Genomic DNA, 15619 nt, shown 5'->3' with positions numbered 1-15619 from the left:
TCGAGCTGTTAAGGAGCTCAGCATGTCTCCCCTCGAAAACTGAAAGAACGGCTGGTTTTATTTCCCTGGCCAAGCCGGGGCAATACCTCTCTGTGAATGGATTAGGTGGCAGCCCCCATCGCCTCTTCTACAGGCTTAGCGTGTGGTGTGCTGAGCTGGTGTTTTTCGCTTGTCTCACATTTGGAGTCCATACCCAGCAGCTGTCTGCTGCTGAACACTTTGCTCGTCTTCATACCCCACATACTTTGCAACCTCTTCCTTGTGCAGCGGGGGCAGATGAGGAAGCGAGGCGGTAATCTGAGCAGAGGCCGGGGGATAAGCACTAGCTGTGGCTGGTAGGCTCCTTCGGGGAAGCACTGGAGCTCTTAACTGGTTAATCATTTAGCTGCAGTTGTTGGGTTGAATGCTACATTGCTTTGAGAAAATTCCATTAAGATAATTACGCTTATGCAATCAAATCTTTTAATCCGTAGTGAACTGCAGGACCTAAGTGTTTAATTGTGAGTAAGATGCAGGCCCTCCAAGAGAGGGAACCATCGACAGAGCGAGCAGCAGGCTAACGCCAGCTGTGGGGAGCTCTTGGAGGTCATCTGGCAAGACCTCCCACTTACTGCAGAGACAGCTCTGGAGCAGCAGCCAAATTCAGAGCTAGCTGAAGTTGCTAAGGCTTTATCCGGTCAAATTGTTAGTGTCTTCAAGAATGGTGCTCACACAGCTCCTCTAGGAACACCCTCCAGTACTGTGCTGCTCCCTCTTGCTGTGAAGAATTTTATCCTTACATCTAGCAAGAATTGCCCTTGCTGCAGCATATCTGCTGTACCTCACTCTTTTGCTGTGTTAGTCAAAGAGGAACCTGGCAGTTTTCTCTCTAAAGCCCTTCAGGAGCAAGTTAGTTGTACCAGTTAGGTCTCCCATTAGTCAGGTTCACCAGTTAGTTCTCCTGTTAGTCAGGTGTACCAGTTAGGTCTCCTGTTAGCCTCCTCAGGCTGAGCAAACCCAGCATTCTCAGCCTGTCCTCTCTATCGTGTGCTCCAGCTCCCTCAGCATATTGGTGGCTTTCATGGACTTGCTTCAGTTCGTCAGTTCCTTTGGCAGAGATGCAAAGGGGCCCAAAACTGGGCACAGTGCCCCACAGACAGGACGATGATATTTTGTTTCAGAATTCTGACCATTTTCTTCCATTTTACTGAGTTGGGTGTTGTACCTTGAACCTACATTTGGAAAGGGTGTATTCCTGAACAGTGTTATTTCCAAGTATGCGAGCTGGCTAAAGGAATGGCTTCTAGGAACACTCAGTATTTTGTAATGCATGTGCCAGTGATGGCATAAGGAAAATGTGATGCTCAGATTCCAATAACCATTTGTGTCCCTTATTCAAGAGCACACATCACTCCTTTCATCAGTAACTATCATTTGGACAAATCTGCTGTTAAATGTGACAGTTTCATAAGGTTTTGTAAATATTGCTTTTTGAAAAGCAATTTGCTTTTTTTTTTTTTTTTCCCAAAAAATATTTAGAGTCTTTATAAACATAAAATAAATGAGGACTGTATTCCAGGTGTTATCCAGGTGTTATCTCAACCATCTGGACTGATTTTTTTTTTTTTTTTTTAACAGTCATTACAATCTGTGGTAAGGGGAGAGCATTTCATAAAGAGTTATGAAGAAATAATAAATAATAAACGAAAAAATACTAAATACTTTCTATGCTGCTTTTTGAAAAAAACCTTCTGTTTTTCCATACATCACATTTAAGAGAAGTAGGAGGCTAAAAATAATCTTTGTCTATTTCAAAATGGTTTTGAAGTCTATTTTCATCTTCAAGGAATAATTTTTCACATTTGTTCATTGGTTGGATACCTCATAGGTCCAGTACTATCTAGTAGAAGTACTTCTGGTTGGTAGTAAAAGTTGCTGTGTATGTATTTGTAAGAAACTTGCTTAAACTGACTGTACCTGCATTAATAAATAGCTCTAATCTGAAACTCAGTTTTATATATACTGATATTAACATTAATTTTCTCCTAGTGTGAAAATATAAAAATTACAGATTTTCACGTTTTATCTGTCTGTGCCCCTTGCTTTGCTGAGTTTTTTTTAATTATTATTATTATTTTTTAAGTTATGTGTACAATTTTTCTTTTGTGGACACATCTCCATAATGACTACTGAACAGTAGTGCCTAACAATGAATAGGGAGGCCACATGACTGCATCTCATGGCAGATCACATTTGGAAAACTTGGGATCAGAAATTTTTGCAGATCTGTTTCAGCAGGAGCAATGCAGAGAGAATTTGGAAATATTTTTCCTGACTTGTTGCTACACTCAACATCAATATTTGTAACTATACAGGTCAATAAAAAACTGTCAGCCAGTCTTACTTGCACACCAGTGACAGAAATCTACTTTTTGTTTTGACGTGGTAATACACAAATTTTGGTGTCTCTGTAGAGTCATGTTCCTGCTAGCACTTTACAGTGTGAGACAAAATTGCAGTGAAGTGAGAGTTAGTGTTTCATTTACTTGAGAGCATTTGTCCTTGAAAGGTTTCTAGTGTGAAATCCAGGAATGTATCATAAGATATATTTTAATTAGCTGTGAAGGTAGGTATTTGAAGGTTTCCCTGAGGCATTGGAAGCTGACCTGGGCTTTCAGTAGACCTTTAAGAATGTGGTACCCTCTAGCCTTGATCCCAGAATGTTTACACTGCACTTCATACAGGAATTAGTAAAGCACTGAATCAGTGCATGCACAGACAAGCCTCCACTTAATTAACTTCATCAAGAAGCATAGGAATAGCTTTGGCTTTGAAAAGTGTAGAAAACCTATTGTTTTAAATCTCAAAACTTTATTGGGATCTGTTTTTGTTTTTACAATGGCTGCTTTAGCAAGATATTCTACAAAATCCGTGTATACAAAGATGAAATTTATGGTTGAATGTTAGCAAAATGAGTAAGTGACATTGGTGAATATTTTATCTACTGATACACAGGTCTATTTTTTCCCACATAAAAACTGAGAAAATGTTTATCTTAATGGAAAACATTTGCATTAAAAATATTGACTGAGAAATAATGTCTTAGTCTTTGTATCTTGAACTACAAATATTTTGAAACAATGAATCATGAATTCGAGCAGCTGTGAACAGAAATACTGTATCCTTCAGGAAGAGGTAAGAATGAAGGCTCTGGTGTCTTCACCCGTTATATGTCTTCACCAAGTTCACAGTCGTGTCTTAAGTGCTGTGGACTAGAAATCTAAAAATCTGTGATGCAAGACATCCAGGATGGATGTTTAAACTAGGCTTTATTTACAACAAACAGTTGCTATTATAATCAGTCGGCAGAGATAAGAATTATGTTGGATTAAGATGTACATAGTTCACTGTGGGTTATTACTTCATTGTGAGGATAGCAGTATCTCATGGTGAGGTGAAGATAAAATTGTTGTCATTTTATTTCATCTGACAGTACAAAAATGTCACCCAACTAATTTGAAATTTAAATTGATGGTGTTTATTTTCACCACTGGTGGCTTTTCCTTCTCTAGAATTCAAATTTGCATTCCCTCCTTCTTTTTGGGTAATAACCCTGAGAATCTCAAGCTACAAAACCCTTTCCTGATGGGGGAAGGTCATGTGGATATCACTTCATACCTGATCAGTGCTGTTCATAGTCTGCTTAAAAATAACATGTGATGCCAGTACAAAGAGAGTGGACATTTAAATTCTACAGTTAACAGTGGTAAAAAACAATGTACTTAATCTCTTATGGCTTGCCCCAAGGGGTAAACTACAAAATAGATCCAGGTTTTAGTCACCAAAGATTTGAGGCTGAAAAGGACCTCTGGAGACCATCTATTTTTAGTCAGTATTTAGTCAATATTTATAACATTTAAAAGTAAATCGGCTTGCTGTTGCCTTGCTATGTATCAGTCAAGGTTCTGTGTCTACAACAGAACCTTTTCTGTTCTACAAAGGAAAAATTATACTGCTTCTTGACATAAAAGAATGGCAGTGTTCATTTCCCCCCTCCCCCCCGCATAAAGCAAAACAAGTGAAAACAAACATAAATCACAGCAAAGCTCCAAGAGGCAGACTGTGCCTTTAGTTCTTGAGGAACCTGTTCTGAACTGACAGCAAGGGAAGAAGAGAATAAAGGAGAGAAAATACTCTCATCCATTGATTTCATGGCTGGAAGTTTGGGCAGAAGTCCTGGTAGTGTTGGTGTGTATACAGAGCAAACAGGCTACTTAACATTGTGATAAAGAATGAAAACTGAGGTATTAATTTATTTTGTTCCTTGTGAAAGAGGAAAGCAAAGGAAATATGTTAGCAGTGGGAATGGAAAAGGCCACTAGGGCCATCAAATATAATCCTCCCTAATCAGAACCACAACAAATGACTAGTGCAGTACAGTAAACAAAGCATGAAGGTTATGTACAACCAAACTGTTCATGCCAGGAAACATATCATGTTTCATGCTATAAAAACTGGAAAACATAGTGTAAAACTAAAACTGCAGATGTATGGGCAGCAAAAGAGTTGAAGAGCATCACCAGTATCCCAGACAGGTAATCGATATGTACAATTCTTAGATGGCATATTTCCTTGTTTTTATAATCTGCACTCCAGTTTTGGTATGGAAGAAGTGCCCTGGGAGTCACTACTACTTTTTTTCTGTGTCTGGTCTGTAAATGTGGCAATCTTTGGTGCCTCAGAATAGGTTTTTAAAAAGAAAAGACAAATTGGGGGGGGGGGGGGAGGGATATCATTTAGGTTTTTGGGGGCAACTGGTGGAAGATGAGAGAGTAATATATATAAACAAAGCACGAGTTGTCTTTCAAGCTAGAACTGAAGGAGAGATACCAGTGGAGTCCCATCCTGTCTGCAGGATGCAAACAGTGGCATACAGATTGAAGCTGAGAAGAACAGAGGACTGGAACTAGAAATACAGGAAAAACATTATTAACTATTTTCAAAGTCAGTGAAAGACTACAAACCTTTCTGTCATTTGAACTCTCTTCTGCTGTGGCTTTCTTTACATGTTATTCAAAATATATACTCTTTGCATTTTGACTACCAAGTTACTGTCTTGTTCTTGTAATTGATTTACCTGTTCCTCTCAGGCTAGATTGCCATCTTCTCTCTGTCTTATGGGCAGGTGTCAGTTGGCTGTATTTTTGCCACTTGTGCCCTCAACTTCCTCTACCATGTTCTTTTTTTTTTTTTTCCCCTCTTCTGGGTAAAAAATAATGCTCTTCATGCATTCAGAGTTTCCTAGGGGCTGCCTGTCTCAGTGCTTTTCCTCTTGTGTTCAGCATCTCAATGTCTTGTGCCTATAGCTTTTTTTTTTTTTTTTTTTTTGGTGAGAAGACATTCCTTTTGCCGTCATGGTTGTAAAAGCAGTTAGATATCTCTTTTTAAACTTTAACTTTTGGTAAAAGATTCAGTTGTAATGGGGCTAGATTATTTTATTGCAAATGCCTCTTGGGTTAAGGAGGTTGGCACTGGCCTTGATGTGGTTTAGTGTATGTTTCTAAGGCTGGACAAAACATACATTTTCTGGTCTGCATTTGCTTGTTCTGAAGGAATGGCCTAGGATACACGTTGTTTCAGATGAAAAGATTTGTGCACTGTTGCTTTTGAGTATACATGAACACCTGCATATTGGTAGATACAGAGGAACTTGGGTCGTCATCAAATGGCCAACAGCTGAAATATACAAGCTTCATATTTAATATCGCAACACCTGTTGTAACATTCCAGCAAGGATAGCAAATGGTGGCAAAGGAGTAAAATACCAAATTAAGTTCATGACCTCCTCTCTTTGACTGTCATGTTCTTGTTCTCTTTTTAATATCCAATATATTTTAAAATATGCTTCTGTAACAGCAGTCATCAGAGGTTAATGTTATTTTTTTTCTTATTAAAGCTTTACTATTAATTAAAGTACATACAGAGGCTCTAGGATAAAAAGCTTTCAAGAAGGCTTTTTAGATTTCTAAATCAGCTACAGCATGTATCATGTGATGCACAGGGTGGCTGTGGGAAGCACCGGCATGTAAAACCAGAATAACTTGTTGGCACAGACCGCTCTCATGGGACTGCAAAATGCTGCACATACATTCTTGTTGGTAATAGCATCCTTTCTTGCCACACTACCCAACCTTAACCTCCAGGTACTTTTTTTTGGCAATTCTTCTCACCTTTTGGTCATAAAAAAACAACAACCAACAACCCACCAACATAAAAAACCCTTTGTTTTCTGTTTTTCATGGTTTCTGTTTCGGCAGCTAGAAAGTGGGTCTTTTCTTCTTTTGCTGTTGGTCAGATTTGCGTTATTTTAATACACTAAAGCAGTGAATTAAATAGAAATATAAGGAACATACAACTATCTAATGTATCTGTAGACCTATTAGTAATGAGTTCTTCAGGACTTCATCAGATAAGAAAGGTGTTTCCTGTGCTGTTTGCTAGCTTTTCTTGTATCTTTCCCAAGTTCCCTGCTGCTGGGTGTATATGCTCACTTTCAGTATGAGCATGCAGATTAGACATACCAAATATTTCAAAAAAATGCTTGATTAACAAGATATTTTTCTAAAATTGCTTGATTAACTACTGCTTCAGAGTATTTGCAGCCTCAGAGCTGACTTCCAGATCCAGTAGGGCTGCTCATGCAATATTTGCTATGTCTTAGGCTTGGCTTCTTTCAGATTGCTTATTTTTCCTTTTGAAGATCTTCCAGCATGAATGTTAAAATTAGTACACGTCACTCGACTTATTAATGTTCCTGTAGTATGCTTAGTTGGTGAAGATCATGGTGGGTGAGAATTTCGTACAAGTCAGTGCACCTATTGAGAAAACTGTAGGCAAGGTTTATTTGTGTTGGTGAACACACGCTTCGCATGTGTTGAAAATTTTAGTTTGAACTGCTTTCTAGTTAAAATCGATACTCATAAATAAACCTCCCTTTTTAAAAACAAGGTGCCAAATACAATATTTGCTCCTCAAATACGGACCTCGTGTGCCTGAACCAAAAGAAGGGGAGAGGTGTGGAAGAAGCGAGCCCAGTGAGGCCTGTGGCAGCATGGACCAGGTTAAGGGCTGCACCACAAGCCCTAGGCCCAGCGTAATGCAACGTAGGTTCCCTCGCCTTTCTGAGGGAGCAGCAATGTCACCAGCGTCCTGTCATAGGAAAGGCTGGGTGTTCCCCCGACACTTTCTGAACCAGAATCGGGTGTTTCTGTGCAGCAGCTTCCTTTCAGCCACCGCTGTTGCCGTCAGGGCAGGAAGTAGGCCATGGCGCTCCTGTGCCCTGCAGCGTGTGGAAGCGGCAGATCCTCTGGGCTCGACTCCCTGAGCAATGCCCGCAGGAAAACACCCTTTTCTTTCACCAGCTCAGTTTTGCTTCTCTTAATACATTTTTCTCCTTTTGAATAGGACTCTTTTTTTTGTTATTGTTGTTGTCATTCCTTCAGGCTTTATTTCCCCTTTCACCTTCAGCTCGTAGCTGTGTGCCCTCTGTTTTTTCTGCTGCCCAAAGCGTCTGACCAAGGCAATCTGCCCTGTTGCAGACCTTTCCTCAATGTCTGTCCCGGTCTCTTCCACTCCTGCCGTCAGCCAGCTTACAGGTTGCAGTCCCAGTGTCCGAGGCTGAGCAGTAGAAGCTGTCAGAGCTGCCTGGTCTTGCACATCCCACACCAGCTGTATTTGCACCAGCTTTTGGAAAGCCAGCACATGAACAAGCATTTGCAAATAGAAAGAGCATCTGACTTTCTGAAGTGGCCATTTGGGGAATGGTCATTTTTTTTTCAATGCTTTTCACATTGCAAGGACTTTGTGCTTTTTAAAAGATAAATTTAACATATCCTTTACCCAAGAAACTTTGAAGCACTTTGTACGGGTTAGGAGTAACCTTCGTACAGGCTAGAACCACTACACTGACTCTTCTGTTCAAAACAAAACAAAAACAGGAAAAAAAAAAAAAAGCTTTTTGAAGCCATGACTCATTCCCTCAGAAAATTATTAAAAAGATACACATCGTGGTGTCAGTTACAGAAATCAGCTTACGTTATTTATGTCTGAAGAATTTTTAGTCTGTGTTCTGCCACTCACTTTTAATCTTATCTTTACGTAATAGCTATATTGTGAAAGTTGTTTCAGCTCTGGTAACAGCTTTGTGACTGTTCATGCCTGTTCTGTACACCAGGAGTTGTTGTTCGCTGTTGTTGACCACTGCAGTTGACCACTGTTGGAACTTTAACTTACTGGAGTCATGTGTTTGTACATGAAGGCATGCATTATTTCTTAGTGCATTTATTTTCTAAAGGTCTCTAGCTTTTACCATTCTTGAACACAAATATAGCCCTGTAAAGACTTGCAAAACAGAAGGCAGAGGAAAAAATAGTAGGTTTTGCTATTCTTCGGTATCTGGCAGATTTCAGGATTTTGGAGGGGTGAGACTCGTGGTCACATATACTTGGGAAGTGCAGTGCTGTCTGTCCTACTTGATTTCAGGTTGTCTCCCTCCAGGGAAATTATATTTTCCCACTCCAGGAATCTTACTGGACACAGGATTCATACAGCATGCAGGCTTCTTGCTTCAGCTGCAACCCGCTGTCGGTGCAGAGGCAAGCACACATGTCCACACAGGAAGCCAGGCAGGAAATCAGTTGCCACATTTCTCAAAACTTTGTGATACGCTCTTTTAAATGGTGCCTGAAATGCTTGTTTTCTTTTTTTTTTTTTCCTTTTTTTTCTTTTTTTTTTTTTTTTCCTGACCCTGTATGTGTTCTTTGTGTCTCACCCCAAAACCCCTGAAGTTTCTGGACATTACATGCTACCAGTGCAGTACATGGCATGTCAAACATCATTGATGTGAAAGCAGTCTCATGCAGCAGCATTATTATTAGCGGCTCTGCAGACAAATTCTCTTCAGCTGGGACTGTTATGTCAACATGCTGAGTACATACGTTAGAGAAACAACCCATGTCAAAAAGTTCAGCTCCTGACTTGCCTATGCCCTAACAGGGTTCACTGGAAGCTTCTAGTGTTTTTTGTTTTCTTTTAGGTCCATCTTTATGACAACAAGCCTAGAAACATTGAGTGATTAAGTGTTCATTCTCAGTGTGTATGAGATTGAATACACCTCCCTGTGAGTGCTGTTGCATCTACCATTGACCATTACCTTGTGGAAAAAGAGATTCTGCCTTGCTGTAAGGCAGTGAAATCATCTGATTCAACTTTTTTTCAACTATATTTTTTTAGTATAAATGGCATTGAGAAATAGGGTATTTGGTAATAGGTATTTGCCACAGTACGGAGGGAGGTGTACTGGCTTCCATATCAGGGAAAAATGAGCATCACAGCTGTAAGTGAAAGCTTTGTAGTACTTTTATACCACTCTCCTGAGAGTTTATTAAGCCAGAATTCCCAGTTTTCACCGAAAGTTCACATTTCCCAGCACAGTTTTAAGTAAAATGTTTGGAAGATAACATTTTTGGGGAAAAACACAACAAGAATACATCTCTAGCATTTATTGACTTTAATGCACAAAATACTAGTGTTAAACATGCGAACTATTTTTTGCAAAAATTACAAAATTTTGTAACTAATAAGCTCTCAACTTTGCAATTTTATTTTTCATCTAAGTCATAAATAGATGAAAAGACTTTTCAGATGTTCCTGTTGTTGCTAAAATCTTGCGGGTTTCTCCTTGAGAGCCTCTCTCACCTTGCTCTGTAGCGGACGGCTCCACTGAACATCATCATGGCAGGCTCACAGAATTGTTTATTTGTGTGTCTTGTGCAGAAAATGACATCCCAGGGATTCTTAAAGGGTGTTTTATGGCAATATACTTTTAAAAAGTGAAGTGTAAAACTGCACAGCAAAGCAATAGGAGCTGTAATAAAGGAGAGTCATGAGAAAAAGCATTACACAAGATACTTAAAATTAGTGTGATGACCTGCACAAATTCTGGGGACGCTGCAGGCCACCAGAGAGATGGCATTATTTCGGTTTAAAGCACAAGGATGGGACATGTCCATAAAGCAGGTGTACCCAGATACGTATGCGCACTGAGCACACATGGCAGTTGCTCCTTAATGGTGGCTACATATATGGTCAACCCTAACAAAATGGGGCCGCTGTAGGTAGTTGTCTAAGTGTGGATTTGCATGCTTATTTTCTGTAGCTTGCATCTGAGATTTCAGAGCATCTACAGCGAGTTCCTGACCTGCAGAGCCGGGGGCTGGCAGCCCCTTGCTGCTGTCACTGCATCCTCTGCTGAACCAGACCCTTGGTGTGCAGCTCCCGGCTGGTGCAGGGGATGGCAAAGGGCTCTGGCTGCTTCCCAGCAAGTCCCCTGCCCATCTAGTCCTGGGGCCGCTTGTCTCCCTCCCGGTCTGCCCGTGGTGGCAGTTGCCGGTTAGCAGTACAGGCGTTGCACTGCTTGCTCAGCAGTGCAATTTCCTTTCAGCTCTCTTTTCAAGGAAGTGAAACCACCGCGATGTATTTTTTGCATTCTGAGGTGCCAAAGTAAAATGAAGTGCTTCGGACAGAAGAGAAAGGTAGCTGAGAAGATTGGCTCTAATGGAGAGGGGGAAGAAAACATGTTCACTCCGTGGTAACTTCTGACAGTGTTTCAAAGTGCGTGATAAAGCAAACGCTAGATTTAGCAGAGTAATTAAGTCTTAGGCCGGTCTTCACCTGGGTTATTTTCCCCTGCTTCTGCTATCAGCATTAACAATTGCAATTCCATTTGCTGAACAAGTAAGTAATAATTTTACATTTTTTTTTAAAGAAGCATGTATGTATGCTGGGTCTGAAGGAGGTCTGTAAACTTACTCCTTAAACTCAGTTTTATTCAAACATTTGGCTGCAAAGTATGTTTCAGCTCTCTGACATGAGGAAAAAATACAAAATAAAAGCAGTTTGTTTTTTTTTGATTGATTGACAGGAATGCTGAAGTATGAAATTTATGTATTTATCCATCTATCTAGAACATATGTAATAATACAGAAAAAGAAGTAGACTACTGCTGTATTGCTAACTATATAGAAAGTAAGCCTTACTGCATAGTCCCAAAACTTGAACAATTTTTAGAAATGCCATTAAGATTGTAATACCTCTTTTAAGTGATCAGGTCCTGTTCTGCATAGCATGCTAATTGCATGTTGAGCTCCACCTTGTCAAATGTGAAATTACATAATGTTTGTTGTTTTTTTTTTTTTTTCAAAACTGTTGAATCTTTAGAAAATGGCCAAGTTTTGAATTGCTTAAAATTGATACTTCCTGAGTTAATGTGTGTAAATTGTAAGAACTAGATTTGAGTGTCTGTGTGACTTGCTGGAGAAAGGTTGTACTGATTTCTGTTTAATTATAATGGAGCGTTCTGTGTGGTATAATCACAATTTTATAAGAATACCTACAGCATCCTGGGGAAGAACATTTTAAAATATTAAAATATAGATTGTATTGTGTGTTTGTTTTTCTTTGCAAGTTTTTGGAAGAATAGTGAATATATTAGTACAATCATCTGTATATCTTTGTGGAACATGAGAAGATACTGTGAGCAGCTAGGAAATCGGAAGGTTTTAAGAAAGCAAAGTTATGAAAGAAGCATTTATATTCCTGTTTTAGAGAAAAATAAAAGCTAACTTTTATCTGTAGATCTTTGTAATGCATTGGCTACTGAATTCTAGTATTTGACTACTTTGAAATGTTTTGATTAGTTTTATTTGAATAAGGGAGTTACAGTTTTATATTTGAAAACACAAACATTGAATCAAATGTTTTCAGTTCAGATTGACTGTTTAGCATCTTTAACTTCTTCCTGAATCTTTGTGGTTTAGAAACGTGTCCATCTTATGATCTTGGGTGCTTTACCCAAGATACTTAACAATGGGATCTTTGGTTTTTGAGTGTCCTCATGCAGTAAAGATTTTTTAAAAATGCATTCAAACACTTTGTGCTTCAAAAAGAAGTATGCAGTAAAAGTCCAAAGAAGAAACAAACTCGCTGGAAAGTTTCTGAAATCATAGAAAAGCAGCCTTTTACTAAGTTTCTAAAAAAAAAAAAAAAATCAAGAAAAATTACAGATTTGTGTCTCACTTGTCCTTCCTGAAGGACAAGCTCCTTTTCCTTGCTGGAACCCCAGAGGCACCGTGGATCGTAACACACCCAATTGCCCAAGCACAAACAGTCAGAAGGAAACTTTTTCCAATTTCAGGGATTTACTGTTTGGCATCTGCAGAGTTTATGTTTTCATAAAGAAAAATAAAGTAAAATCTTTCCTGGCCCTCTGTTTGCAAAGTAAACTTTCCATATGTGCAATAAATGTAAACAGCTGAAGCCCTCCTTCAGTCTGCCTGAGACCCTAGGAAAAGCTGCAGCTTGAAGGCAGCCTCCTTCCAGGCAGTGCTCCATGGAAATAGAAATTCACATGTGACTTGCAGGAGAAGGTGCAGTAAATAATGGTCACTGATGAGAGAATATGGGTGGGAACGTTTCACAAAACAAGTGTGTGAAAGAACGTTTGGGTTTTTTAAAGCGTTTAAAGAAATTACAAAAGACTGGAGCCTCACAAAGAGTGGAACCTCATTGGGTATATTTGTGTAAGCAAGCATAGTGTTGGAGGTAGAACCCTGTTGTAGGACCTACTTTGTCGATCATAGAGCAGTTCCTTAATGAGGTGATGTTAGCAAATGTAATGGCAAACCCTGGAGTGTTTGTTTTTGGCATTTAGTATAGGACATACCACATTTCTGTGGTAAGTAATAGGGAGTAAGATGAACGGATACAAACAGAAATACTCCTTAGCTCGCTGTTTGTAGTCTGTGTGCGATGAAGTACTGAATACATTCTTTCTTTTTTTTCCCCCTTTCTTTTTTTCTAGTGGCCACTGATGTCTTCAATTCCAAAAGTCTGGCCATTCAGGCCCAGAAGAAGATCCTTGGAAAAATGGTATCCAAATCAATAGCAACTACTTTGATAGATGATACAAGCAGTGATGTTTTAGATGAGCTCTACAGAGTGACAAAGGAATATACACAAAATAAAAAGGAAGCAGAGAAGATCATTAAAAACCTCATTAAAATAGTCCTCAAATTGGCAATCCTCTACAGGAACAACCAATTTAATCAAGATGAAATAGCATTGATGGAGAAATTCAAGAAGAAAGTTCATCAGCTGGCTAAGACCGTGGTCAGTTTCCATCAGGTGGATTATACCTTCGACAGGAATTTTTTGTCCAAACTGTTAAATGACTGTAGAGAGCTGCTTCATCAGATCATTCAGCGTCACCTAACTGCAAAGTCACATGGACGAGTCAACAACGTGTTTGATCACTTCTCTGATTGTGAATTTTTGGCTGCCTTGTACAATCCCTTTGGACCTTATAAACTCCATTTGCAGAAACTTTGTGATGGTGTCAACAAAATGCTAGATGAGGGGAACATTTAAGTACCTGTATAAAAGTTGACTGCCTATGCATTATTTGTAGATGGAACACTGTTGATTTATGAAGGAATAAGGGAGCATGCAAAAGGTGGTTTTTTGCTCGTTTTGGGGATTTTTTTTATATATATATATATTGACAAATATTTCAGAACGATCTTTATTAAACTGATTCCTTGTTATGAGCTGTCTATTGCTATTTGCAGTCCATATGGAAGAAAGACAGCGCATGACATTGTTCACTGTGCTTTGCCCACAAAAACAGCTGGATAAAAGACAATAAAACAGAAGGGTCCAAGTAGAGTAAGAGTCTTGCAAGACAGATACGCAAAACAAAATGATAAGCTGTCAGACAATCCAAATCTTTTATATTTACAGAAATATAAGTGATCAGAGTCCAGGAATGTTGGTAAATAATTAACGTGGTGATGGTACAGTCTATAATTTCTTCATCTTATTTGTAAAATATATATTTGATTCATTTATAGTCTTTTATAAGCAGTGCACAGATCACAGCTTCCTAGTGTTGACCTTATGAAACATTCATTTTTACACAGTATCTGTGATGCTGTCACATAAAGTCTGAACTGGTTTGTTCATCTCCAGCTCAGTGGTGAAAGCTTTATGTCTGAAAGGCCACTAAGTGATCCTTACAGATCTACACAGATGCCTTGTTTCCTTTAATTATGTCAGAAACAATAAGCTACAGTAAAATTGCCTAATTGGAAAAAAAGTACTCCCTAGACAACACCTGTGGTACGTGATTTTAACTTTACATACAAGATTGTAAGGTAACACACAGTGACTTGTGCAATTCCTTAAGATTTCTAGAACCCTGCTAATAAGTCATAATTATTTTTGCAAAGGTGTGGGTCAGCTTATTTTACACGTTAGGGGGATATGAATTCAGAAAGCTTGAGCATCTGAAAATAAATTCCAAGCCAGTTTGCTTTTTGTACAATGTATCTAGAAAACAAATTAATCTGGGGTATGTGCTATTGAACTAACGGAACAGTGACATCTTGAATCAATTTGTTCTCTTCTCCCCTCCTACCTTTCATTCTTTTTTCTCCCTCATCTTCTCCCTGCCTTGCCCTTGGGGAAAAGAAAAATGTGACTTTCTAGACACTGTAATGTACTTAAAAGCATGAAGTTAATACATTTCAAACACCTGAAGACTTTTTATTAGGAAGCATATAAAGAATTTGTAGTTTATTTAATTACCAGTGTTTTTGCTGTTTGCTGTGTCTTTTTTTTTTTTGTTGTTGTTGTTGTTATGAGTAAACCAAAGAATATTTGCACTCTGAACTTTTCATGTTTTCCTTTTTTTTCCTTTTTTTTTTTTTTCCCCCGTTGTATTGTAAATCATAAAGATAACACTTGGACTGTGCAGGCAACCAGAGTACTACAGCCTCTGACAAAACTGCTTGTCATTTTTTTAGAATGCAAAATTCACTTTTACTCATGTTCATTCAGTCACTAGGCTCTGCGTATTCCCAGAAAGACACTAGGAATATGCTGGATAAATGTGTGTTCAAAAGGTGAACTCCTTTTATAGAAGTCATTAGTGTCCTGCAGGGAGAAAAGATTAATGTACTACAGGGCTGGAACGACAGGAAAATGATGTGCATGAGAATTTGCAAAGAGTTAGGTTATTAGTGTGACATCTGAATGAGTATCTGTTAAGATCTCATCTTATGTTTTACTGTAGTCCATCAGAAGTCATTTATGAGGATGCAACATCATGAAGGAAATCTCACAAACCATAAGAACACAGTTTCTGACTTACTGGCTTATGTCATTTTTCTCCAACATGGAAAGAGAAGTTGTTTTCTTTCCCAGTTCGTCTGTCTGAGGTGAGGATAGGAAGGAACTTAACTAGAAATTGAAGCTGTTTTGTACAAATCCCATTTCTGAATCATGCTGATTCTACAAGATGCCATAGTTTATAAAGAATGGTGACAGGTACTGAAGGGAAGACAGGACTTTGTGTAGAGCCAGGCACATTGCACACATTTGCTGTATAAACCACAAAAGATTTTCTTCAGCCATGACCCAGAATATTTTGATTGTTCAAATACGATTTTTTCCTGGGTCAAAAATTGCCTAAATGATCTTTGTACGTTGTTAACAAACACCTATTTAAATGTGTGTGAGTCAT

General features: G+C 38.8%; 1 protein-coding gene across 6 annotated transcripts in view; it reads left to right on the top strand.

Moving 5' to 3' along the window:
• The window catches only part of TNFAIP8 (TNF alpha induced protein 8), a 63175-nt gene extending 48409 nt beyond the window's left edge, over nt 1-14766 (top strand). For 4 of the 6 annotated variants that reach the window (XM_072031261.1, XM_038170895.2, XM_038170892.2 and 1 more), the window contains exon 2: nt 12899-14766. In XM_072031261.1, coding sequence (XP_071887362.1) covers nt 12899-13464 — 566 coding nt within the window. In that variant the 3' untranslated portion in view covers nt 13465-14766. Of the gene's footprint in view, nt 1-10503; nt 10774-12898 lie in introns of those variants that run through there. The other 2 variants (XM_038170893.2, XM_038170894.2) reach the window with 2 other exon arrangements.
• The last annotated feature ends 853 nt before the right edge of the window (nt 14767-15619 follow it).

The sequence above is a fragment of the Anas platyrhynchos genome, chromosome Z (genome assembly GCF_047663525.1).
Source record: "Anas platyrhynchos isolate ZD024472 breed Pekin duck chromosome Z, IASCAAS_PekinDuck_T2T, whole genome shotgun sequence".
Lineage (NCBI taxonomy): Eukaryota > Metazoa > Chordata > Aves > Anseriformes > Anatidae > Anas > Anas platyrhynchos.
This window is presented reverse-complemented; position numbering and strand designations above follow the sequence as displayed.